We start from the raw sequence: 26,116 nt of genomic DNA on the forward strand, positions 1-26,116 counted from the left end.
CAAGAAGTATTTGATCGCCATCTATTGGAAACAAAGATTATCAATATCAGAGCGAATACTGACTAGGGATTATTGAGAGATTAATGTTAAGCTTTCAGTAAAATAGTTATTGTGTTTGTGACATTTGTAGTTTACTTTTCGCACTAATTCAGTTCCTAATGTTATGTGTAGGTCATGAGTCTGGAAGATCCATTCTTTGTTGTTAAAGAGTAAGTAGTAAGTTCATAATTTATTAGTGTCACTTTTGGCATAATGTAGCCTTAACGACCACGTCAAATGCACGTAACGCTAGAGTAGAATATAGAAAGTAATGTTGCTGAGTTGACAAAGAGTCTAAATAGCTGTTAATGTTAAGTATTTGTTTAATTTAAATATATTGCATCACATTTAACTACTTTTAAGTCTTAGTTTAACTTGTTTGTATAAACTGGCAATAAATGAAGTGAGAAATTATAGCTAAGTGTACAACAATTGTTTGTTTATAAATTAATTGCTCAGAATAAATAGCTTTTGAAATTGATACTAGTTTTGCAAGTGATATAAACTAATAAAGAATATATGTTTAGCGGTATCTTTTCTTCTAAGTATGAGAAAATTACAGAAGGCTACTAGTAGCAGTAGCAGTGATACTTGAATAGATTATTTAATATTTAAAGAGAAGAATTTATGATTTAAGAAGTAGTGTATTTGTGGACCAACCATTAAACTGATTAGATATGTGAACATATTTGATGAGGGGAATAAGTTACAGCTTTTCTGTGGTGTATAGGATAGGAAATAATGTTTAGTGAATTTCCAAATGACATTTATGAAAACTTCATGATCTTAAGATTTTATTTCATGTATTTTGGATCATCTGAATAAATTTATAGAGAATTTGACAGCATTTCTTCTAAAGTAAATTAACTTTTTTAAACAAATTGCCAGAATTGCAATATTTTTATTGTTTATCATGTAAAATGTCATTGGACTTGTTGAGTTTAATCAAAATTGTGAAGCTGTTGTACTATAAAACTAAGGTTTATTGTAGAAATGGTTGTAATTGAAGCAGAAGAGAGATAGTTTTATTTGTTAGAAATGACTTGGTAGCTTATGAAAAATGGTGATACCACTGAGGTTAGAGAAAGAGTAGTTTTTTTTTTGTTAAGATTATTTAAATAAATGTTTAAAGAAAGATGCTTATTGGGAATTTTGTGTGTCCTAACTGTCAAGTTATTGACATTAATAGAAACATATAAGCAGATTTATTGTGCTACCATAAGAAATAAGCATATTATTTATAGTTGAGAAGCTAATTGTAGGGAAATTTATAGTGGTAGTTTGTAGTCAGGACATTAAGTTGAAGAATTTGTGTTTTTGGGGGAATTATTTAACGTTTAGCATGTGAAAAGGTCCTGCTGAGGAACATGTGGCTAGAAATTAAGTTATGCAAGAACATTTGAGTACTAATGATCATAATGTTAATGCCTTTGATGACTTTAACTAATTATTAAAGTTAATGAAAGATGTGTCCCAAATTATAAAATAGCCTACTTTTAAAAACTGAAAGTCATCATAATAGAAAACAGTTGGATGCCTTATCTGAATAAAAAAAATGCTAAAGAATCTTGAGATAATTTTGTTAGTTTGTTAGTACCAAATATTTAGGTTTTAATCGAAAAGTCTTACGATAAATAAAGGAAGTAAATTTCTAGTTAATGAAAAGTGTACGAGGATGTGAAAAACTTGATAAAAAGAAGGGAAACTAACATTAAGATTGTGAGAGGTTATTAATGTTTCTTAGTACAAATGTAAAATTTAACTTAAATGATTTTTGTATATTTTAATTGCTGAAAGAGAGATCCAAAGATAGTATTAGTCTTTTAATATATTTTGATGAAACCTGTTTTAAATACTTGTTTGTGTATTTAGTAATTGAATGAAGGAATATGCTAAACAGTTTTTTAATAGTGTTTTTTACTGATGATAAAATATTCTCAAATTGACTAAGTGTGGGTTAGATTTTATTTGAATCTATGTATGTAGGAGATGTAATTGTTTTAAGGTAACTTGAGAAAGTTTTGGAAAATTATACTATGAGTCCTTATAAGATTCATTCTTAAATCTTGAAGTGAGGGCGTTAAATATTACTTTTCAAAAGTTGTTTAATGATGAGGAAATTATGGATGATTGAGTATGAAATCCCAATGTTTTTTTAAAAAAGAATCTAAGGAGGTTTTAGTAAAACTTTATAGTAATTAATATTTGACTTCTTAGCCAAATGTTGGAAACTGTTATAAATAATTTAAAAGACCATTTGGAAGGTTAATATTTAACTATTGACTTTCATCATGTTTTAAGAATGGAGCTTTTGCACCTATCCAGTTGGTTGAATTTTTTTTACAAAACCTTTCTATTTTTGATGAGATTATCCCAGTTGATGCTGTTTACTTTGAGTAATAAAAAGCCTTTATTCAAGTGCTTCATAAATAATTATAGAATAAGATAGGGATAGAAAAATGTTAAGAAGTGTACAGAAAAAAAATAGGTTTTGTGATTGAAAAGGTAAATTTTATTTTAGTGGGAGAATGGATTTGTTTTAAAACATGAGAAAAGGAAAGTTGACAAAGACCAATTAGCCCATTGAAGTTACCTCCTAAACAAGACTTTTTTTTCAACTTCAACTTTATGACTTGTGTTGGTTATTATTTATGTCAGTGATTTAAATAGTGTCTTGAATACTAATATCTTAAATTTCTAAACATATGTACCATCTGCTGACAGTATCACTATTTCTAGATTTCCAGGTTTTCCACTCTTTGCCCATATAAGCATTGGAAACTTGTTCCAGTCTTTCATTTTCCACTTGAATACTTAGGCAAATTCTAATTTGCAGAATTTTCCAACTTGAATGTACCCTCTATTTAGATACTGTATATAAGCACTTCATTCAGATATTGTAATAACTTTCTCTCAACAAAGCATTAGGCACAGGTTTCTATTAAGAGGAGTGTTGTGATTGTTAACTATTTACGTTGTGATTTTGAATGTTATTGGAATTTCTACAATTATTTTTTCATTTATATTTATAAATAAGGTAACAAAAAAATGAGTTGTTAGTTAAAAGTGCAGTAGAGAGGGTTGAACCTGTTCTCTGGGATTTTATTTCCATTTATTTGTTGTATCCAAAAAAGACAGGAGATTGGCATCCAATCATCAGTCTCTCAACTCAACTAATTTTCAGATCTTCATTGCTTTACAATGGAAGTTTTTCTCAACCTGGGATGGCACTTTGTGCTCTGGATGACAAGTTAAGTGTTACGAACACTTATCTCCATATTCCCATTGCAGAATCTTGTTAGAGGTTTGTTCATAAGGGTCTGGTGCTGCAGTTTAGGGTTCTACCAATTGGTCTTACAACAGCATCTTGTGTCTTCTGCAGAACTGTTTGAGCTTTTTCTTGTCACCTGCATTTCTTGTGCCTGTGCACACATCATTATATGGATAAGTGGCTCCATTTTGACAATTAACAGAATAACACCACTCTCAGATTCTTGTTTCAGAAATCACAAAAGTGGGTTTACTTATCACACTGGAGAAGTCTATTTTGCCACTGATGCAATATAACATAATGATTAGGGACAACAAGGGTCCTGTTGGTTTATCTTGGCTGTCCCATTCTCTAAGCTAAACTAAAACTATTAAAAACAATTAAAGTCAGCCCTTGTCTATCATATATCTATCAATCTTTCAAACTCATCATTCAAATTTACTGCCTCTGCAACATCTGAAGGCAACCAATTTTATTGGCCAACTGCCCTATGTGAAAAATAAAAATTATTTAGCTGAAGAGAGCTATCTATCTTACATAAGTCTATGTTTGTGTTCCCTTGTTCTATAACTCTTGCTGTTAACTTTGAAAATGATGATGGCAGCAAAATTATCAGTTACTTTCTCAATCTTAAGTAATTTAATTAGATTCCTTCTAACTTTTTTTTTCCAAGAGAAAGTATTCATAAGGATCTTAATCTCTCCTAATATGACAACCTTTTCATCCCCGGTATACTTTTTCGAAACCCTTCTCTGAACCTTTTCTAACAATTCAATCTTTTTCCTATGGTAAGAACCCCAAGACTAAACACAATACTCCATTTGGGCCAGGATCAACTGAGCGCCAGTGTAGGATGCACTCAACAGGTGTAGTGGATGTTTTCTGATGCCGGTGTTCAGGTATAGGCTCACAAAACTCTGGCATCATTGCAGTGACCCTATATGGCACTGTAGTGCATCCCCTCATAGGGCTTCATGGTGGATGGGGTTAGTGGGCAACGAAATATTTTTTTTTTTATTATGGATATCCCTAAAAGAAAAAATAAACAAGCATGACAGTATAGAGAAAAATCAGAGTACTGGCCAATGACTTCACATTGATGACTCTGTATGGTCAAACTCACAACAAAAATCTGTCTCGCAGTTTTTAATTATACATTTTTAACTGAAAAATCCTTAGGGCAGATGTCTCCATTTTTCATTTAGAAGGGTTTAGAAGGGCTTGCTGGCTCACCTAAATCAGTAAAAACATTATGATTTGGGGACATTTTAGTGGAAGCAGCTTCATCACAACATTCTAAACTCCTTTTCAAGTTGAAGGCCATTGGGAAATACTCATTGAGGTTACTCCTCATTCTACCTTGAATTCATCCAGAGAAGTTATAGTTGAGAGGGATTTAAAGACCATTCCAGAGTCGGAGATCCTTGCAGGTTTCACCAGCCAAGGTGTTACTCATAGAGATGGGATTATGGAGCTGACAAATGTTCTAATATTAACATTTACATCACGTCCTTTTACCACAATCAAGGCAGGATATCTGAATTGTAAGGTACCGCCTTATATTCCTAACCCTGTTAGATGTTATCATTGTCATAGATTTGGTCACTCGTGTTTCCTTAACATGTGCCCGTTGTGCTGGTAAAGACCGTGATGCTTTTGAATGCCAACTAGAACTGCATTGTGTTAACTGTAATGGTCCACATCCTTCCTGTTTTACTTCTTGCCCTAAATAGGTGGAAGAGAAAGAAGTACATCTAAAGACAGTTCAAAATATTACTTATCCAGCTGCTCAGAAATTACTATTCCCAATTCCGTCTCAGACTTGCATTGCTGTAATCCATTCCACTACTACAGTAGGAGTCCAGACAGACCTTTCCATGTCTCCTACAGAATCCTTAACAGCGTATTTAATCTAGTACCCTCCAAACTCAAGAAAGTTTATGAATCAGTATCTACTTCTATCTCTGTCTCTACCACATATTCTAGTCATTGCCCAACTTCACCTTGTTCCAGCCCAGGTGTTTCCATGGGGCCTTCCTCTCTTGACACTTTAAAAATTAAACAACCCATTTGTTCATGTTTTCAATCACTGGAATGTATGTTTACAAACTCCAACCTGCCTACTTTATCCAGAGCAGGATCACTAGAGGGTGACTGACCCACATCCAGTAAAGAAAAAAGTGTGGTTGAAAGCAGAAGGTCTACATGCCATGAAATAAAGAAAAATAGCCACATTAATCCAGTAAAACTGTCAAGGTTTGCAATCAAATGTGAGTAACATCAAGGATTTGATTGACTTTTATCATCCCAAATGTCTTTCTTTACAGGGAACATTTTTAAAACCTACTAATACAGTCACAGTTTAACAATACTATTTATGCCAAAATGACAAGTCGTGTGTAGGACAAGGACATGGGGTAGTAGCACTGCTGGTTGATAAACATGTGCCCACCTGGTCCTTGTCATTTAATTCACCCTTGGAGGCTGAAGCCATCTTTATCTTCTTTGGTCGTACCGTTACTATTTGCTCTCTGTACCTTACCCCTGGAAAAAAATTATCATCCCTCAGACCTTGATACCCTCATTGAGCAACTGCCAACCCCTTTTTAATTTTAGGGGATCTTAATTTGCAAAATCCCCTCTGGGGTGGTTCTAGTATTGATGTGAGGGATATCTGCTCCACTTCGCTTTTCACTTGCTTTTCTTGGGTGGTTGACATCAATCCATGGGGTAGTGATCATTTTCCTATTATATTAAGAGAGATTGGCCATGGTCAGTGTCACCTGACCCATGTGCCTCACTGCTCTCTCGGAACTTAATCCTGCCATCTTATGTAAATCATCGATAGATGATTGTGTAGCAACAGTAACTAACTGTATTGTCCAATCAGCTGCTCAGTGCATCCCCAAAACCTCGTCATCTTTCCCATGGCTTCTCCGACTTTGGTGAAATTCTGCTTGTTCAATAACACAGAAAGCTCAGAAATGTGCTTGGGATAAATTTCATAGATATCCCACACTTTCAAACCATATTGCATTTCAGCAAGCCCATGCTCAGGCTAGGCGAGTTAAATGTCAAAGCTAGAAGGAATCTTGGATTAAATACACCTTCAGCATTTCTTCAATCACCAGTTCAAAAGTAATATGGGACAAGATCTTGAAGGTGACTGGATGGCAAACTTCTGCCCCCTCTCTATCTTAATACTCAATGGGCATGAAGTTACTGATGCTCAGAGCATTCCAAATACTTTTGGTGAATGTTTCTCTCATGTATCTAGCTCTTCAAACTCATTTCCTTTCTTCTTAGCTATTAAAACACGAGTTGAACATCTGCCTCTTTTCAAATCATCATCCCTATGAATACAATTGTCCTCTTACACTGGTGGAACTCAAACTTGTGCTTCATCGGTCTGGTAATACATCAGTTGGACCTGATGATATACATTATGAGATGCTATGCCACCTTTCTCCTGCCTCTCTCACTGTCCTCTTGGCTGTCTTTAACCAGATATGGTAGGAGAAAGTCTTTCCTGATGTTTGGCACCAAGCTATTGTACTTCCTATTCTTAAACCTGGGAAGGATCCAAAGATTCCTTCAAATTACCATCCCATTGCTTTGATGAGTTGTCTCAGTAAGACCTAAGAGAGGATGATTAATGCTCGTGTTGTTTGGTTCCTTGAATCAAATAACCTTCTCTCACCCATTTAATGTGGGTTTTAAAAACAACACTCCATGATAGACCACTTAATTTGCCTTGAAACATCAGTTACAGAAGTCTTTTTGTAGTGACAACATTTTGTTTCTATTTTTTTTATTCAGTGAAAGCTTATGATACAACGTGGAGATGTGGCATCTTGTGAGACCTTCACTCTTACGGATTGTGTGGCAATTTGCCACTTTTTATTAAGCATTTTATAGTGAACTGCCAATTCCAGGTCTGTGTGGGCTCAGAATTTTCCTGTTTTTTTCCCACAGGAACTTTTGGAGTCCCTCAGGGCTGTGTTCTGAGTGTCACACTTTTCATTATAAAGATTAATGCCATTAGTGAACATCTATCCCCTACAGTTGCAAATGGTCTTTTTGTTGATGGCTTTCACATCTCATGTCAGTCATCAAACATGAGGTTTACTGAGTGGCAGCTACAAATTGCAATCAGTCATATACTTAAGTGGACCACAGCAAATGGTTTTCAACTTTCTCTTCCTAAAACTTTTTGTGTACATTTCTGCTGCTAATACAGATACAGAACTTCATTTTGATGATGATGTACTTCCTGTGGTCCCTGAGACAAAGTTCTTAGGTCTTATATTTGGCTGTAAATTGAACTTTATTTTCCATGCCAAGCAACTTTGTGTCAAATGTGTAAGAGCACTGAACATCCTCCATGCCCTCTCTTCTACCTCTCAGGGAATGGATTGATAGTCCATGCTTAAAGTTTATTGTGCCCTTATCTGATCCAAACTTAACTATGAGTCTATAGTGTATGGTTTTGTTAGAACCTCAGCACTGAAAATGCTGGATCCTATCTACCACCAAGGGCTTTGGCTTTGCACTGGGGCCTTTCGTACTTCTCCAGTCCAAAGTTTGTATGTGGAGTCCCATGAACCCCCTCTGTATATTTGCCATTTGCAACTGTCTCTTATGTACACTTCCAAACTTTGCTCTTTACCACAGCATCCTACTTGGGGTTGTGTTTTCCATCCTCAGTGGGCCACACTTTTGTATAATAGAAAATCTGCCATTGTTCCATTTAGTCATCGTATTCGGGCACAATCAGAAAAATTGGATATATCTTTGAATAGCATAGCAATATCAACAGTTTGGCCTCTTCCACCATGGCTAATGACTATCCCTAACTGTGACCTGTCTTTGAGTCATCTGAGGAAGGCCAGTGCTCCTGGTTGGAAATATTGCTCTTTGTTTGCTGAACATCTTTCAAACAATCCATCCATTCCCATATATATGGATGGTTCAAAATCAGGTGACTCTGTAGGTTCTGCCATGGTTTGTTACAGTTTGGTTGTAGCACACAGAATCCCTTCTACAGTTTCTGTGTTCACTGCTGAATTGTATGCCATTTCTCTTGCCCTGAATCACATTGAAACTATGCAATATACGAATTGTATGATCTATACTGATTCACTCAGGTATCTATTGGCCCTGACATCATTCCATGCTAGTTACCATCCTATTCTTATCAATATCCAAAACAAACTGGCCCATCTCTCTCTGTCATCTATCACTGACCAGTTTTTGGACATCAGGTCATGTTGGTATATGTGGGAATGACCTAGCTGACAGAGCACAAAGTCCATCTGCTCTGGCTCTATCTCCACCATCCCTGTTCCATACATGGACTATGGTCCAGTTATCAAAACCCTTGACATCAGCCAATGTCATAGGTGATACTGGTTGCCTCACTCATGTTTTTACATTTTTAAGAGCCACTGGTATTTTTAACTTAATTTAAGGTTTTTATTGGACTATACACTGTTTCAGCATGATTTCTTTTACACACTTTAATTTTATTTTGACCGGAACCCAGGACTGGAAAGGCCAACTTCAGATGAGTGACAGCAAGTTTGAACTTAATGCTTCAGTCTTCCTGACAGATCTTAATTTTACATATTTTTTACCTTCATTTCCATATACCATTATAGTGTACTACATCTTGTTTGGGGCAGATAGCCAAGTAGCTTTGTGCCAATAAACATGAAATACCTACCTACCTCTTAACATCTAGCTACATCCAAGAATTTAATATAACCTGCAAATTTAAGTAATTTATTGACCATTGCTTCATCTGTGTCAGTAGTGTAAATGAAAAAGAGCAATGATCCTAAGATGGAACCCTGAGATACATCACTTGTGACATTAATCCAGTTTGACTAAACTTCTTTTAGAATAATCATCTGCTTTCTTCTGCCAAGCCTCTCTTCTATCTAATTATAATTAGTTAAATTATCCCCCAAAACTATAGAGATAAGTTTCTTTACAAACCTTTTATGTGGCACTTTGTCAAATGCTTTCTGAGAATCCAGATACTTCAAATCTCTAAACCCTTAGTCTCAGCTACATGTGCAGTAACATTTTCAAAGCATGTCAAAAGATTTGTAAGGCAAGATAAAATTCTGATCTTTGTTAAATTACTTTGAAATTTACCTTTTATCAGACTTTCCAAAATTTTTTTTTGCATTTGGGCTAGGGTAAACCAAGTACCAGCATTGGATGTTCTCATCAGGTGTTGTAGACATTGTATCTGATGCTGATGTTTGGTTTTAGTGCTCACAAAACCCTGGCATTGGAGCAGTGTCCTTGTTTGACATTGTAGTGTGTCTTCTTGTAGGGCTCCATGGTGGGTGGGATCAGTGAGCACCAAAATTTTCTTTTTTTTATTATGGATTTTCCAAATAAAAACTTAAATAAAATAGTGAAAAACATTTCATTGGTAAACAACCACATCTTGAAGATTCTGAGCAGCAATCTTCAACATTTGGAACACCTGTTGTACCTCATTTTCATTTCCTACGTTCTCTTTCACATAAACCTTTAGGGCAAATGTTTCCCTTTTTCATTCAGAAGGGACTGGAGGGACTTGCTGGCTCTCCAAAGTCAGTAAAGAAGCTTTGATGTGGTGACATATTGGTGGAAACATCCACATCTCAACACAGTGAACTCCTCTTGCATTCAAAGGCAATTGGGGATATACCTATTGAGATTACACATCATGTTACTTTGAATTCACCATGAGGAGTTATTGTTGAGAGGGATTAGAAGAACATCCCAGAGTCAGAGATTCTCACCAGTTTCTCCACTCAAGGAGTTTCTACAGTGTGGCGTTTCTCCACTCACAAAGATGAAATTATGATGCCAATCAATATCCTCATTCTCACATTTACGTCGTCACCATCAAGGCAGGTTATCTTAATTGCTGAGTACGGCCATACATTCCAAACCTTCTGTGATGTTTCCAGTGTCAGCAGTTCAGTCACTCGAAGATGTCATGTCGTGGTTCCTTGACGTGTGCTCGTGGTGGTGGCAAGAAACATGATGCCTATGAGTGTGAAACAGACCCTCATTGAATCAATTGCAATGGCTCCCACCCGTCCTACTTTCGTTCTTGCCCTAAATGGTTGGAAGAAAAAGAGGTGCAGCATTTGAAAACGATTCATAACATTACTTATCCTGAGGCTCAAAAATTGCTGTACACCACTTCATCTCAAACGTATGCTGCCACACTTCATTCCACAACTACAGTGGGAGAGCAGAGAGATCTCTCTGTGCCTCCAAAAGAATTATTCTCAAAACAAATGAAAAGTCTTTTGATCTCCATGGTTAAAAAAGTTGATAAATCAACTTCAACACCCATCTCTGTCCCTTACATACATTCCAACAAACCACAAGTTCCACTTCATTTGGTTCCAGACACAGGCATTTCCTCGGATACATCTTCTCCCACCCCAAGATGCAAAACGATCATTCGTTCACATCCTCAGTCACTGGAATTCCCTTCCAACAGCAAATACCTGCCTAGTCGATTCAGGGCAGGATCCATGGAGGTCGATAGACCTCCCTCGAATAAGGACATTAGGGAAAAAAGATGTAGTTGTAAGCAGAAGGATTCTCCACCCAATTCCGTCTGCACGTAAATAAAAATAGCCACCCTGAAACAATGGAACTGTCGAGGTTTGCATTCTAATCTGGATGACATCAAAACACTGATTGCTTCCTACCATCCTGTATGTCTTTCCTAACAGGAAACAGTTCTGAAACCTGCCAATACAGTCACCTTTCAGCAGTTTTCTTTGTACAGAAATGACAGGCTGTGTGATGGGCAAGTGTGTGGATGGGTGGCACTGTTGGTTGATCAGCATGTGCCCACCCTGTCTTTGCCACTCGACACATCCTTGGAGGCCGTAGCCATCTGTGTTTCCTTAGGTCATACCATCACTGTTTGTTCTATCTACCTGTTGCCTGGAGAGACATATGATCAGACCTTGATGCTCTCATTGAACAGTTGCCATCTCCCTTTTTAATCATGGGGAATTTTAATGGACATCATCCCCTCTGGAGAAGTGCTGATATTGATAGAAGGGGTTCCTCTGTAGTGCATATGTTCTCTGATCACAATCTTTCTCTTTTCAATACTGGTTCTTCTACTTATTTCCATGCATTTAGTCAGTCTTATACTGCTATTCATCTCTCAAGTTGCTCCCCTTCATTATTCTCCCATTTTTCATGGAGGGTTGACAATAATCCACGAGGCAGTGATTTTGAGAGAAACTGGTCGTGATCGATGCCACCTGACCTGTGTGCTCTGGTGAAAGTGGCCTTCTTTCACTGCTTTAACAGGACTTGATCCTGCCATCATCTGTAAGCCATCAATAGATGACTGTGTGGCAGCAGTAACTGACTGTATTATATAAGCAGCTGTTCAATGTATTCCTAAAACATGGACACGTTTTCCACTACATCCTCGTCCATGGTGGAATCCTACCTGCCACATGGCATGGAAGGATCAAAAACGGGCCTGGGATACTTTCCGTAGATATCCCACACTCTCGAACTGCATCGCTTTACGGTGGACCCTGCACATTATCACTGAGTAAGATGTCAAAGCCCGAAGGGATCTTGGATTAAGTTCACAACTGGCATATCTTTTACCACCAGTTCCAAAGTCATATAGGGCAAGATTCTAAAGGTCAGCAAGCAATATAATTCCGCCCCTCTCAATCTTGCTTTCTGATACCCGGAGCATTGCCGATACTCTAGGTGAAAGCTTTCGACGGGTATCTAGCACTTCTGCTTCTTCCTTCACCTTCTTAGCCATCAAGACTCGGGCAGAGCGATCACCTCTTTCCTTTTGAGCTGATTGTCTCTGTAACTATAATCATCCATTTACACTGGGGGAACTCAAACTGGTCCTTCATCGGTCTGGCAGTACATCAGTTGGACCTGATGATGTACACTATGAAATGCTGCACCATCTATCTCCTGCTTCTCTTGCTCTTCTTCGGGTTGTTTTTAACCAGATTTGGCAGGAAAATGTCTTTCCCGATGACTGGCGCCAGGCTATTGTCCTACCTTTCTCTAAGCCTGGGAATGATCTCAAGATTCCTTCAAACTACCGCCCAATTGCTTTGATGAGCTGTATCTGTAAGACTTTAGAGAGGATGGTTAATGCTCGTCTTGTTTGGTTTCTCGAATCAAACAACCTCTTCTCGCTCACCCAGTGTGGGCTCCAGTAACAGCGCTCCACCATGGACCACCCGATTTGACTTGAAACATCAATCATAGAAGCCTTTCCCAAACAACATCTTGTATCAATATTCTTTGACCTTGAGAAAGCTTATGATACAATGTGGAGGTATGGTATTTTGCAAGACCCACTTATATAGTTTACATGCTCATTTGCCCATTTTTACTAAAAATTGTTTAATTGACAGGTGATTCTAAGTTCATGTTGGTTCAACACTTTTCAATTCTTTTCAACAGGAACTTGGAGCCCCTCAGGGCTGTGTTTTGAGCATCACACTTTTCAGTGTAAAGACTAATGCCATCACTGAACAACTTCCTCTTACTGTTGCAAACGGGTTTTATATTTATGACTTTCACATCACGTCAGTCGTCGAATGTGAGGTACATTGAGCGGCAGCTAGTGACTGACCTCAGTTGTTTTCTGAAGTGGACCACAGCAAACAGTTTTAACTTCTCTCTCTAAAACCATTTACATGCACTTTTGTCATCAATGGGGTATTCATCTTGATCCTGAACTCTGTGTTGGTGAAGTTGTGCTAACCATGGTCCCTGAGACAAAGATCTTGGGGTTTATCTTTGATTGTAAGCTGACCTTTATACTACATATCAAGCAGCTACGAGTCCAGTGTACAAGGGCACTGAACATCCACTAAGTCCTCTCTTCCACCTCGTGGGGACTGGATTGATGTTTTGTGCTAAAGAAATATCATGCTCTTAATCGATTGAAACTAGACTATGGGTCACTAGTCTATGGCTCTTCCAGGACTTCAGCCTTGAAGATGCTGGACCCCATTCATCAATTGGACTTTAGCTCTGTATGTAGGCTTTCCACACTTCTCCAGTCCAGAGCTTGAACACAGAGTCTCATGAACCTTCTCTACACCTCTGCTGTTTGTAACTTTTTACTATATGCTTTCAAACTTTGATCCTTACCACAGCATCTTACCTGGGGTTGTGTTTTCCTTCCTCTGTGGGCCATGCTTTCTCAGAACAGAAACCCTGACATTGTTCCTTTCGGCTTTCATTCATATCCAGGCCCAGTGGGATGGATTGGGTCTGTCTTTAGATAACATTGCTGTATTCACTGGTCAGCCCATCTCACCATGGCTTATTAGAATCCCAAATGTGGCCTTTCTTTAAATCATTTGAGAAAAGGGGATACTCCTGATTGGAAGTGCCACCTTTTATTATCTGAACATCTTTTGAATTATCCTTCCATTCCCATTTATATGGATGGTTTAAAATCAGGTGACTCTGTGGGCTCTGTCATGGTTTGTTGCAGTGTGATGGTTGTGCACAGAATTCCCTCTGCAGTTTCTGTGTTCAGTGCTGAACTGTATGCCATTTCTCTTGCCCTGGATCATAATAAAGCTAAGCAGTACTTGAATTGCACTATTAATACTGACTCGCTTTGTTTTCTACTGTCCCTGGCCCGGCATGGCCAAGCGTGTTAAGGCGTTCGACTCATAATCCGAGGTTCATGGGTTCGAACCCCAATTGCACCAAACATGCTCGCCCTCTCAGCCGTGGGGGCATTATAATGTGATGGTCAATCCCACTATTTGTTGGTAAAAGAGTAGCCCAAGAGTTGGCAGTGGGTGGTGATGACTAGCTGCCTTCCCTCTAGTCTTACACTGCTAAATTAGGGATGGCTAGCGCAGATAGCCCTCGAGTAGCTTTGCGCAAAATTCAAAAAACAAACTCTACTGTCCCTGGAATTGCTTAATGTTAGTTCTCACTGATATTCAGAACTGACTGGCCCATTTCTCTTTAACATCTATCACTATCCAGTTTCTCAGGATACCGGGCCATGTTGGTACTTACAGGAACGAGCTCACTGAAACTGCAGCTAAATCTGTCTACTCTGGCACTATCACTGCTGTGTCTGTTCCATACATGGACTATGGTTCTGTATTCAAGACTTGTCTCCGTGCCAGTTGGCAGTTGACTTCGAGTGAGCAACATAAAAAAAAGTTTTTCCAAATAAAATCCTCTATTGGACTTTGGCCCTCTTATTTCTGTAAGGATCAGAAAGATGTTGTCCTAACTAGACTGCTCATTTGTCACAGTTTGTTTTAACTTATTGTTTTCTTTCATCTGGGACTGATGTACCAGTGTGTTTTTTTGTGTGATGCTCAGGTTACAATAAGCCACATTTTACTGTCTTGCCTTCTTTATTAGTCTCAGTGACAGCACTATTTTAGACACGTTTTGTCCCAAGGTTTACCCTTAATGTTAGATAGTGTCATAAGCAATAGTGCCACTGTCCACCTTTACAAATGTTTTAAGTTTTTAAGGGCCATTGACCTTTTTAACATTAAGTTTTTAATCCATAAATTAGACCTTTTTTAAATATGATACTTTTTTACGAATTGAAGTACAACTAATTTGATATGGAATTAGAAAATGGCCGTAACATTGGATAACTTGAAACCAGGACTGGAAAGGTCAATTTTAGGTGACTAACGTTGATTTTTGAACTTTTCTGTTAGTCATTCTGGTGAGTTATGATAATTAAAATTATGCTTCAGAAAGTCCTTTAATACTTGCAATACTGTATCTTCTTTCTTACTGCTGTAAACTGGATGTAAAAATTGGATTTAATGGTATTTAAGTTTTTAATTGAAAAACTAAATTTTGTTTTGTTTTTACCTTGATTCCTTTTTACAAATTTTAATAATTTTCCTTTACTTTTAACTTTTTTACCAGATGTTTGTTACAGATAGTCTAGTTGCTTTGCACCATAAAATGCCAAACCAACCAACCAACCAAACAACTTTTTTACTGTGATTCCAGTGGTGTGAAACACATCACTTTATGGCTACAGTATACATATATATGTTATAACAATAAAACATTGAAGCCATAAACCCAAACACATTAACATAAATTAAAAAAAGAAATGCTACACTTTTTTTTAAAAGGGATCCTAGGGTACAAGCTACAATGTGGGATTATAAAATGTATCCTCAGTTTTGAAGGTGACTGTGGAAGTAGGACTCACATTGTGGTGGGGATACACCATATGTCAGTCTTAACCTCCACTTCACTAGTCTCACACAAGAAAATTAGAAATTAGGAGGGTAAGATGTGGGTGCTCAAGCCCACAATGTCCCACATCAATATTACCCTTCACCTCCTGCAGACAGCTGTGGGAAGGTGACTGCTCTCCCAAGTTAGAATAAGAAAACGATAAACATAAAAAGATGAAAAAAAAAGAAAGAGAAAAGTAAATAAAAATGAAAATAAGGTACTGCCATCTGGGGGTAAGATAAAACCTTTTGAAGTTAGCATTCTTGCCCCCAATATGGTAGAGGCACTAATTAACATGACATCTGCATAAAGTAGTGCCAAGTTCTTAGATAACCTTATTTATAACTACAACATTTTCGTAATTTTTAATAGAATTTATCTAATATTATTTTCTTTGTATTTATTTAATAAATTTTTTATTTAGTACATAATAATTTAATAATTTTATGTAAAATTTCTTTATTATGTGAAATAATCTAAAAAGAAAATAAATACGGTATAGCAACAAAATGTAATAAAAATAATATTCTAAAATCTCTTAAAATATTGATGAATATATTTCAAAACTTAATTATATTACAGCTTATCCATGTAGATGGTTTTTAGAATGGAAATTATATGTACTTAAAAGAATAAAAATAAAATTAGCTTACATAAATTTAAAAAATACCATGCAGATTTATCATTTAATCAGCTAAAAAGTAAGATTAAAAAACTGCTAGAAAAATGCTATAGTTCCTATTGACAAAGCTACCTGTAATATTGGTATAATTTACAAAAAATCCTTTGCATTAATTATGATAAAAGAAATTAATAATACCCAAACTTTTAAACTTGTCAACCAATCCAAAGATACAGTAATTAATAATTTTGTTAAAGATTATAAACTTTCTTCTAAACATAATTCTTGTGTAGATTTGCCAGTTCTTTATGCTTTCCAAAATTGCATAAATATCCATTTAAACTTAGATTTATTTCTAATTCAGTAAAAACAATTATCAACAATTGGCCATATTATTAAATAAATTACTTAATATTTTACTTGAGAAAATAGAAAATGTAAGTATTAACAATAAGAGATACATGTTGGATAATAAAAAATAACTAATCTATTTTAGAATGCCTAAGAAAGTGTGAGCAGGTAAATAGTATTCAAACATGTGATTTTACAACATTATATACCACAATACCAATAAAAGATTTGATCTTTGTTTTAAATTCATTAATATAACAATATTGTATTCCTTTAATACAACTGGAAAAAGAAAATATAGTTCCAAAAACATAAGATATGTTAATTTTCTGTATTTATAATAATTTTATATTTTTCAATAAAAAAGTTTATAAACAAGTGATAGGAGTTCCAATAGGAGCTAACTGTTCAACTTGTATTGCAAATTTATATTTGTATTACTATGAAAATATATTTATTGAAAACTACAAATCCAGATATTTTTACATCAACTTATAGATATATTGATGATTTAATCAGCATAAATAATTTTGAAATATATAATGTTTTTGACACCATTTATGCAAAGAATTAGAAATTGAAAATACTTCAATTTCTAATACAGATGCACATTATTTAGATTTAGAAGTTCAAGTAATTGATAAAAGGGATATCAACACAATTTATTGTTTACTCTCCCTTACATGGCAATGTGCCATACCCATGTATTTAAAACATTATAATTTCACAGTTACTCGAAACATTTGTAGTAAATTACAACACTTTATTAATAATGTTGATATACTGATATAAAAATTAATATCTAATGGATTTAATAAAAAAAATTTAAATAAAATTATTGAATTATTCTGTAATAAATACAAAAATGTATTAAAATACAAAGAAAATAAAATCAGAGAAATTCTATTAAAAATAACTAAAAATTTTTAGTTAAAAGTAAGGTTATCTAAGAATTTGGCACTAATTTCTGTGGAAGTACACCTTAAGCCACATTTCAAAGTACAACAGTCAGAGTAAACTATCACTTTGCTTATGTCATGTTAATTGGTGCCTCTTCTATACTGGGGGCAGGAATACTAATTTCAAGAGGTAAGTTTTAACGTACTTATCCCCAAATGGTAGTACCTTATTTTCATTTTTATTTATATATTTATTTTTCTGATTTTTTTCTTTTTTCATCTTTTTTATGTTTGTTTTTCTTATTGTAACTTGGGAGAGCAGTGACCTTCCCACAACTATTTACAGGCAGTGAGAGTGATATAGATGTAGGAGGTCTTGGGCTTGAGCACCCACGTCTTGCTCTCCTAATTTCTAATTTTCTTATGTGAGACTGGCAAATTGGAGGTTAAGACTGTTAGATGGTGTATCCCCACTGTAATGTGAGTCCTACTTAACCAGTTACCTCCAAAGCTTAGGATACATTTTATAATCCCACATTGTAGCTTGTACCCTGGGATACCCCTTTTTTTTTTTTTTTTTACATGTGCAGCATATTTACATTTTTTTTTAATTTCATGTTTATGTATTGGTTTATGGCTTGAATATTTGATGGTTATAATTAATCAGAGGTTGGGATTTGCTGTTTTTAATGCAGTCCTTCCTCATGATTTTGTTTATTTAACTTCATTTAGATATACATTACTCAATTTCACTATATCTATATATAGTTAAGGATATTACACTTCATAAAGATTGAACAGTGTAGAAGAAAAGTGTAACATAGCTGGGAACACATTGCATACGTTAAATATACCATGGTATTTAAGAGAAAATTAATACTGATGAAGTTAGGTAAACAAAATCAAAAAGAATGATTGTGTTTAAAACAGCAAATCCAAACCTCTGAATAATTATATTGACTTGTTTTTGATTTTGTTTACTTTATCATTATTATTACACACACACACACACACACACACACACACACACTCAACATTCAAGTAAAATAAATCAAAAGGAAGAACTGCATTAAAAACAGTAAACCCAAATCTTTGACTAATAATATACAGATTCTGTTCTATTAAAATGCCTTCTGTATGGATCATGTCTGCACCAAACCCTCCACCTTCCAAATGTGGGGTTCTAGCTATATTGTCAGTGGATGAAATGTTTAGGAAGTTGAAATCTTCCTAAACTGAAAATGTATTTCAAATAATACTTACCTTTCCATATACTATTCTGGCCTACCTCTCCTGTAAAAGTTGGTTGATGTTTTAAAAAAGTGATATGTCTCCTGGTGGCTTAGTGGTATGTCTTTATACATACAAGGCTAGAAACTGGGTTTTGATACCCACGGTAGGCAGAGCACAGATAGCCTATTGTGTAGCTTTATGCTTAACTTCAAAGAAACAAATGAAAAAGTGAGTACATTATTTGAATGAGGTGCTTATATACAATACATAGATAGAGAGTGCATTTAAGTTGGTATGGAATTTTGCACATTAGAATTTTCTTTAGGTGATCAAGTGCAGTATAAAAGATTGGAGCAAGAATTTTCAATGCTCAGATGAACAAAGAGTGGAAATCCTGGGGGTTGAGAAATAATGATATTGTTAGTAGAGGTAAATATAATTGGAAATGGATTTTAATTTTTATGAAGGTGTTAATATTTGTTGATGAAACTGAAATGTTGGGAAGAGCTGTTTCTGTAGAGAATATTTCTATTATCTTAAAGGATCATGGTGTTTTAGGTAGTTAAGCTATAATGTGGAAGATGCAATTAATATTGAGAAATGTAAAGTCATGCTTCTGGAGAATGAAATTTGGAAAATATTTATTACACAAAAAGCTTTTGTTGGGAGTAAAATGTTTTTGTGATTATTAGTAAAACCTTGGTCTTTAGCTGAATGTTTAGTAATAGTAAAAAGAGATGAGGAATAAGATTTAGAGATCTAAAAATATATATTTTTCAACTTAAAGACTGTATGGTTGTATAGTACAAATATGAATAAAGTATTAAAAACTTTAGAATTTGGCTTGTCTGAGGGGCTAGAAGTGAGAAATGTAATATTAAGGTTAACAAATGTGAGGTAAGAAAGCTTCCATTTAGGCTTACTTAATTGTGCAAGAATTTTCTGTCTGTTAATGGTATTTGAAGTGAAGCATTGGTGTTTTATTTTCTTATATAAATGTTGTTGGACAGGAAAATGGATATGAAGTGTTGAATATAGTTGATGTATTTTATTTGCATTATTATTTTGGTTGTTAGGTTTTAAATCATTTGATAGAGGGATTACAAGTCTACAGGTAAACTCATAAGTAATTTAAAAGTTTTTTTTAAAATGTATTTTAAAATGTATATATGTGTGTTATTCATATACATTTAAAGATGTATTAAATTTTAAGTTGTTGTACAACTTTAATTGTATGTGTAATTTTTTTCATAATGTCTTTCCTTTAACTAATGTAATTATGATAATTTTTGTTTCTGGTTGCTTGTGCAGAATAGTCTATTAATGTATAACATACTTGAAAAGCTGCTGCACAAAGTGCTCTGCTAAAAGTAATTACAATGTTGAACATCCATCTTAGTTTACTGATATGAAAATTAGGCATCTGATTATCAGGTGTGTAATTTGAAATACCAATGATTGATTATTCAGCCTATCTGTATATAGTTGTTTCATACAGTCTTGTCTCAGTCACTTCATTAAAATGAATCAGAGTTCAAAGTACTAAAATTGTTCATGAAGCATGATTTGACCTCTGAGAAGGCAATGGATACTTTACATGTGTGGAAAACCAACAGATTAATGTTAGTCAGCTATCCACAGCAAATTGGTTTAAAGTGTTTAACATTCTTAGTAGCAGAAAGTACCAGTCTCTTCATTCTGTGAAATTATATCAATGACAGAGATTATTGGGATTATATTCTGACTTTCTGTACTGCCATATGGTGGTGCAATTTGCTTTGACTTCAGCATAATGAGTGTTATCCATCTCCACTGTGTTAAAAATGACAGTGGTTGTTACATTTCTTGAAGGGTAAAAAAGCCAATCGATTGATTAGGCCAGTAGGGATTTTTACACTCCCCAAACTTCAGTCTTGTTAAGCAAGTGGGGGATTGTCACAAAAGATATACTTTTCTATCAGGTTTTGTCCAGGCATGAAAGATGCCTTTAACCAGCTCTTTCAGAGGGAGCAGTCAGGGATAATTTGTGACTTTATCAACATATTGATATTAAGCATGTAACATTAGTGTGAGACTGCATTTGCTGTTTGTGACTTCATTACTTTATCCCGAGGTGAAATGTCATAAAATATAGATATGTAAAACTGCATGAACCAAATGTTAATTTATGACTATTCAGAAGATGTCTGAATTGCATAAAAATTAACTTAGGAGATGTTAGTATTATTTCATGACAGTAGTGCTTTGTTTTATCTATAATATAGGGAATTAATTATTTTGTCTTTTGAGTGATGTACCTTATACTACATATTGTAATTATGTAAAAGTAATGTTCATGTAGAAGTCACTTTATAAAATTGTAGGTAACTTTTAATATTTTACATGGTTTAGTGAAGTAATCAAAGCAGTTTCAAAGACCAAGGGACTTTACCAGCGTTGGTGTGAATTGCAAGAAGATCCAAATATTGTCAGTAAAGAAGAAGTAGAATGGACAACCAATGAACTTCGTAATGGACTACGCAGCATAGAATGGGACTTAGAAGACTTGGAAGAAACTGTTGGTATCCTTTTAACTGATATTTTGTAAGATGATGTTGAACTGATGTTTTATTTTTTGTTTTAATTTGAATTTGTACCTTTGGATAATATGCTTATAAATGTTTACTGTTGATGATTTGTTTTCATATATGAACTGCCTATGAAGATACAGTTATAACAATAATACATTTTTAACAAAATACCTGATTTTTCCTTTCATTTGACAAATTACATTTTTTGCAGACTACATAACAAGGTACAGTACCTTGTTATTGGGGTATAATGTCTACATGTGTAATGGTGTAATGCATGCTTCTTTAACTCTTTGTAAATGGGCCTGGGCATTTTGACTGAGCTTGTAACTGCCATTTAATTATGAAAGTATATATATTGGAACTATGAATTTAGTAAGTGCATCTCCATGAAATTTGGAAAATTTTAAAAAATATTGCAAGTCTGTAATTAAGTATTCTGATATGGCACTATACCTCCTCTCACAGATTATGCTTTTTTTTCATAAGAAAACAAGTTAAAAGACCTTAATCTGCCCTCATATGATATCATTTCCATTATGGATGTATCGTGTTATTATCCCCCTCTTCTAAACTCTTTCCAAAGTTCAATGTCACTTCTGAGGTAAGAAGCCCATGACTGAGCACAGTACTTCAAATGTGGCTTAACCAATAACCTATACAATGGCATTATAACCTCTTTACACTTGTATTTAATATTTCTGCAGATAAAACATCAAATCTGATATGCCATGCCATTATCCAACAACACATGATTTTGATGGCTTAAGAAACAGAACAAACCAAAACATTGAGATACTTTTTTCTCCATAATACTTTTAAGATTATTTCTGTGAAACATTATACTCATTATTAAAATTGTGATATCTAACATACATTATCTTGTATTTATTATAATGAAAAACCACCTATTGTTTATTTGTCCAACTTGCCAAATAAATTAAATCCTTTTAAAAGACAGAAGCATCCTCCTGAAAATCAGCAACACTTAAAAATTTAATGCCATCATTTAACTAGGTTGATTCCACTGCTGTTAATACTTATTTTTAATTGAAATTTCCAAATTAACTCTTTTAAACATGCGTAGATGTAATTACCATCTGCTCTGCTAGGGAAGACAGGCATTTTTCAACAAAAATACAGTAACTCTATGCATTATTCACAAAACTTTGTAAGATTTGGTTAAAGTTTACATGTGTTTTGTACACAAAGAATGACATTCTTATAATTGTCTTTCTGATAAAAGTATTTTTTATCTATAGTAGTTATTTGCACTCAGACTGTTAAAATTGTTCAAGTGGAAGGGGAATTTTCATTTTAAGTATAAAAATACTTCATTTTATATTTTCATATTTCAATTTCATAACCTCTAGAACCTCCCAAATGAATAACAAAAATTTTTTGAAGGTAAATATTTATAATCTATTTACCTTTTTTCCACCATTCTCTAACTAGCTATCACCATCAATGTAAGATGCAATGAATCAAATAAAATTGGGAAAGAAAAACGTACATAACTTTCAATTTTTTGTAGAATATCTTTAAAGATGTTTTGTTTATATCTGTAGTTTTAGGTCTTTTTCTGTTCACCAATATTTATTTTTTAATGTTTTTATTTTCCATTTTAGTCCTTTACCACTTATTTTTCATCTCAGCACAAGTCAGCAGTGCCCTTGATGGATGTTACATTTTTTTGGGGAACGTACAACTCTTTGGCAAAATTATCATTCAGTGCAAAATATTGTAAGCCTTGAGAATAGATGCAAATTATGATGTATATCTAAAGATCTTTAAACCTTTTAATTATGTATTTTAAAACACAACTAATATACATTTAACTAAAATATAATAGTAAGACATAAATACAATTTAAACTGTATCTATAACTATAACTGTTTAGATAAGAAACAACTGTATGTGCTATAGTCAGTCAAGCAGCCAACAATACTGCAGTCACTTACATGTACCCCTTGACAACATCTGGTACCAGTTTCAAAATAATCATTGGTAGTTCATAGTGTAGGATGAGCTCTTTCTAGTGATTATACATGTGTAGGTAATGTCTCTGTGTGAGTCATAAAGCTCAAATAAATCAGTTGATGATGGCATGGCAACTGTTAGGAGTTGAAAAATTTATTACTTGTTTCAAATGTATTCATTCAGAGAACATTGAAATGAATGTGTTAAAAAGGCTACGTAAGAATCTTATTGTCTAATTGCACGTCTACTTTACCATTATATTATTAAATATGCAGAAAGCCAAAGTAGAGATTTTTCATAGCTTGTTGGTCAAATGATGACACATCTGAAGTTTAATATTTTATTTAAAGGTTTCTTTTGAAATAAAGGACTTGTACCTTAAATATCATAAAACTTTGAATTGTAGTATATGTTATAATGTTAATTTAATTCACATATATTGATATTAAAGGTGTTTGATTAAATTTTGAATTTAAAACAGTGACTTGCATGGAAATAGGTTCAAAAGGGTATCCATTGAGAAAGAGTTATAATGATGTGTTGTTGTCACAGTTGTGACAGGCATTTTACTAGGAGATACATTTTGCTCCTTGTACATTTGGCTCCATTTGTGGTTTTAAATATGGTATTTTTTTTTTATGCTGTGTTATTGTCAATGAATTTTTTATGGAGGTTATTTCTTGTCACTGTGTCATTCAGATGCTGGTTTTGGATGTTTCTGAGTTATTAATGTATTTTCCTTGTAGCTTGTTTTCATGTGTTTCACCTTTTGATCAATTGAATCATCAAGACTAGGGTAAAATTATGCTATTGCAGTAATTTATTTAACTCTAGGCTACAAATCTACTTTTAGCATGTTTTAGTTATGGATATTTCTTTATGTTCTTTGCTGACTGGACTCCCAAAGTTCCAGATTTTTTGATTAAATTTTGCATTTAATATTCAGCAGTGGTCTATATTTTTAGTTTCAGTTGTTTAACAGTTTTTCCATTACATTTAGATGAAGTTAGCAGAACAACAATTTAGCATAATGTAGTTTCAAATTTAGTCACTTGTATCATGTACAATTTGGAGTATGTACATATTAACATGTATAGTTGCTAAAGTGAAGAAAAAGTTAAAGCTCAGCATTTTAGAACGTAATTACTATATTTTTAATGCATTATATATATAGGATTTTCTTCAATATAGTTTTTAAGTACCAAAAGTGAATAGGTTCGAAGTGTAATGGTAGTATTTAATAAATTTGTGATAGGATTTGATGGAAAGGTAATATTGTTTTCACAAATCTAATACAAAAAAGAAATAAAAGTATTTGCACAATTTTTTATTTGCAAAATTTATGAAGAATTATTTTCATCTCCAGGTGGAAGAAAGGTATATATACATTATTTCAATTTTCTGATTTTTATGTTCATAGAAAAAAATTGAATTATAAGGTTTTATGGAAAATATTGCTAATGTCATATGCCAGACTGATTGTTTCACATAATTGTTATGGTAACCATTTTTGAGAAAGAATGAGATATGATGTTATAGTGATTTATAAATGATTTATTAAAAAAACTATTTTTACTTATTGCTGTCATAGATGTTCTGATGATGAAATTGTATTTTTTTTTAATATCCTTGACATTGTTGACAAGGTATTGTTGAAAAAAATCCAAAAAAGTTCAAAATAGATGAGACAGAAATTAACAAGAGAAAAATCTTTATAACGCAAACAAGAGAAGAAATAAAGGTGAGTTAACATGTATTGAATTAAAGCTTTAAATTTCCTAATTTTAAACATATTCTGATGTTTTAACTAAATAATAAACAATTCATACTTCATATTCACTCCCTCTAAGTCTGTTGATCAATACACTTTCTTTTTATGTGCAGTTATCTTTGAGGATTTAAAATTTTCCTTTGCTTTTTCAGTTCATTACACCTATTAAGTGTTTTAAAAATGACTTTCTAATACACATTATAAATTAGTTATTCAAGCTTATTTGAATAATAGTCTTTCTACATATCCTGACTGCAATGTTTGTAAGAAAAAAATTCTTTAGTCCTGTCATATACAGGTACACATGCTATATGTATTAGAAATCAGTTGCACAGGATGTTATTGTGCATACTCTCAAATTGAGATGTGATGTGTTTCAAACCTTTATGTAGGTTACAGTATTTCTTCAGGTATAAGGATAAATACCTATATCCAAAACTTCTGATGTACTAATTGAATATGAATGTTATATATGTTAAATTGGAGCCACCACTTGGTGTTTAACAATTCAAATACAAGAACATGCTAATTCCACTACAGTATCATATCCTTGGTTAGTACTGCACTCTAACAGTACAAAATGTTTGCTTGCCACTAGCCTTTTAACTCCTGATTCACTCTGCACAACTACTTGGAAATGATTATGCAGCAATCTTCCACCAATAGGAGTAGACATAACTATTGTAAGTGGTACCCTTCTAAATAATACACCTGTTAATCATTTCTCAATTGGCAATCCCATTGTTAAGATGCATTTGCTCATGAATTTTGGAATAATTAACTTTAATGCATATTTCTCCTGGATCCTTTTTTTCTAGTTACCTTATATTCTGTAGTTTGAGTTTATATTTTGAAATTATGCACTCACAGCTTCAAGTAGTTACAGCTTCTACTACTGTTTCTGCTCAGGTGGGATGACTGACTATGTTTTCAAGGTTGGGTCCACAGTTATTAGCCAATGATGTGATGTCAATGACTCATAGTAAATTGTCTCATTTTATTCAATATTCAACACCACATGAGGAGTATCCTGTCTTGCCTACTTGCGTCTCACAGGTAGGATGAGAATTTGGGTAGTCTTCTCCCTCT

General features: G+C 34.0%; 1 protein-coding gene across 1 annotated transcript; it reads left to right on the forward strand.

The window, feature by feature from the left end:
- On the forward strand, nt 1–24,927 carry LOC143228246 (syntaxin-10-like). Its single transcript, XM_076459535.1, has 4 exons — nt 1–209; nt 21,098–21,267; nt 22,932–23,019; nt 24,903–24,927. Exons 1-4 carry the CDS (start codon nt 175–177, stop codon nt 24,910–24,912), a joined length of 303 nt encoding a protein of 100 aa, XP_076315650.1. The 5' UTR covers nt 1–174; the 3' UTR covers nt 24,913–24,927.
- The last annotated feature ends 1,189 nt before the right edge of the window (nt 24,928–26,116 follow it).

Source organism: Tachypleus tridentatus, chromosome 10 (assembly GCF_004210375.1).
Source record: "Tachypleus tridentatus isolate NWPU-2018 chromosome 10, ASM421037v1, whole genome shotgun sequence".
In the NCBI taxonomy this organism is placed as follows: Eukaryota; Metazoa; Arthropoda; class Merostomata; order Xiphosura; family Limulidae; genus Tachypleus; species Tachypleus tridentatus.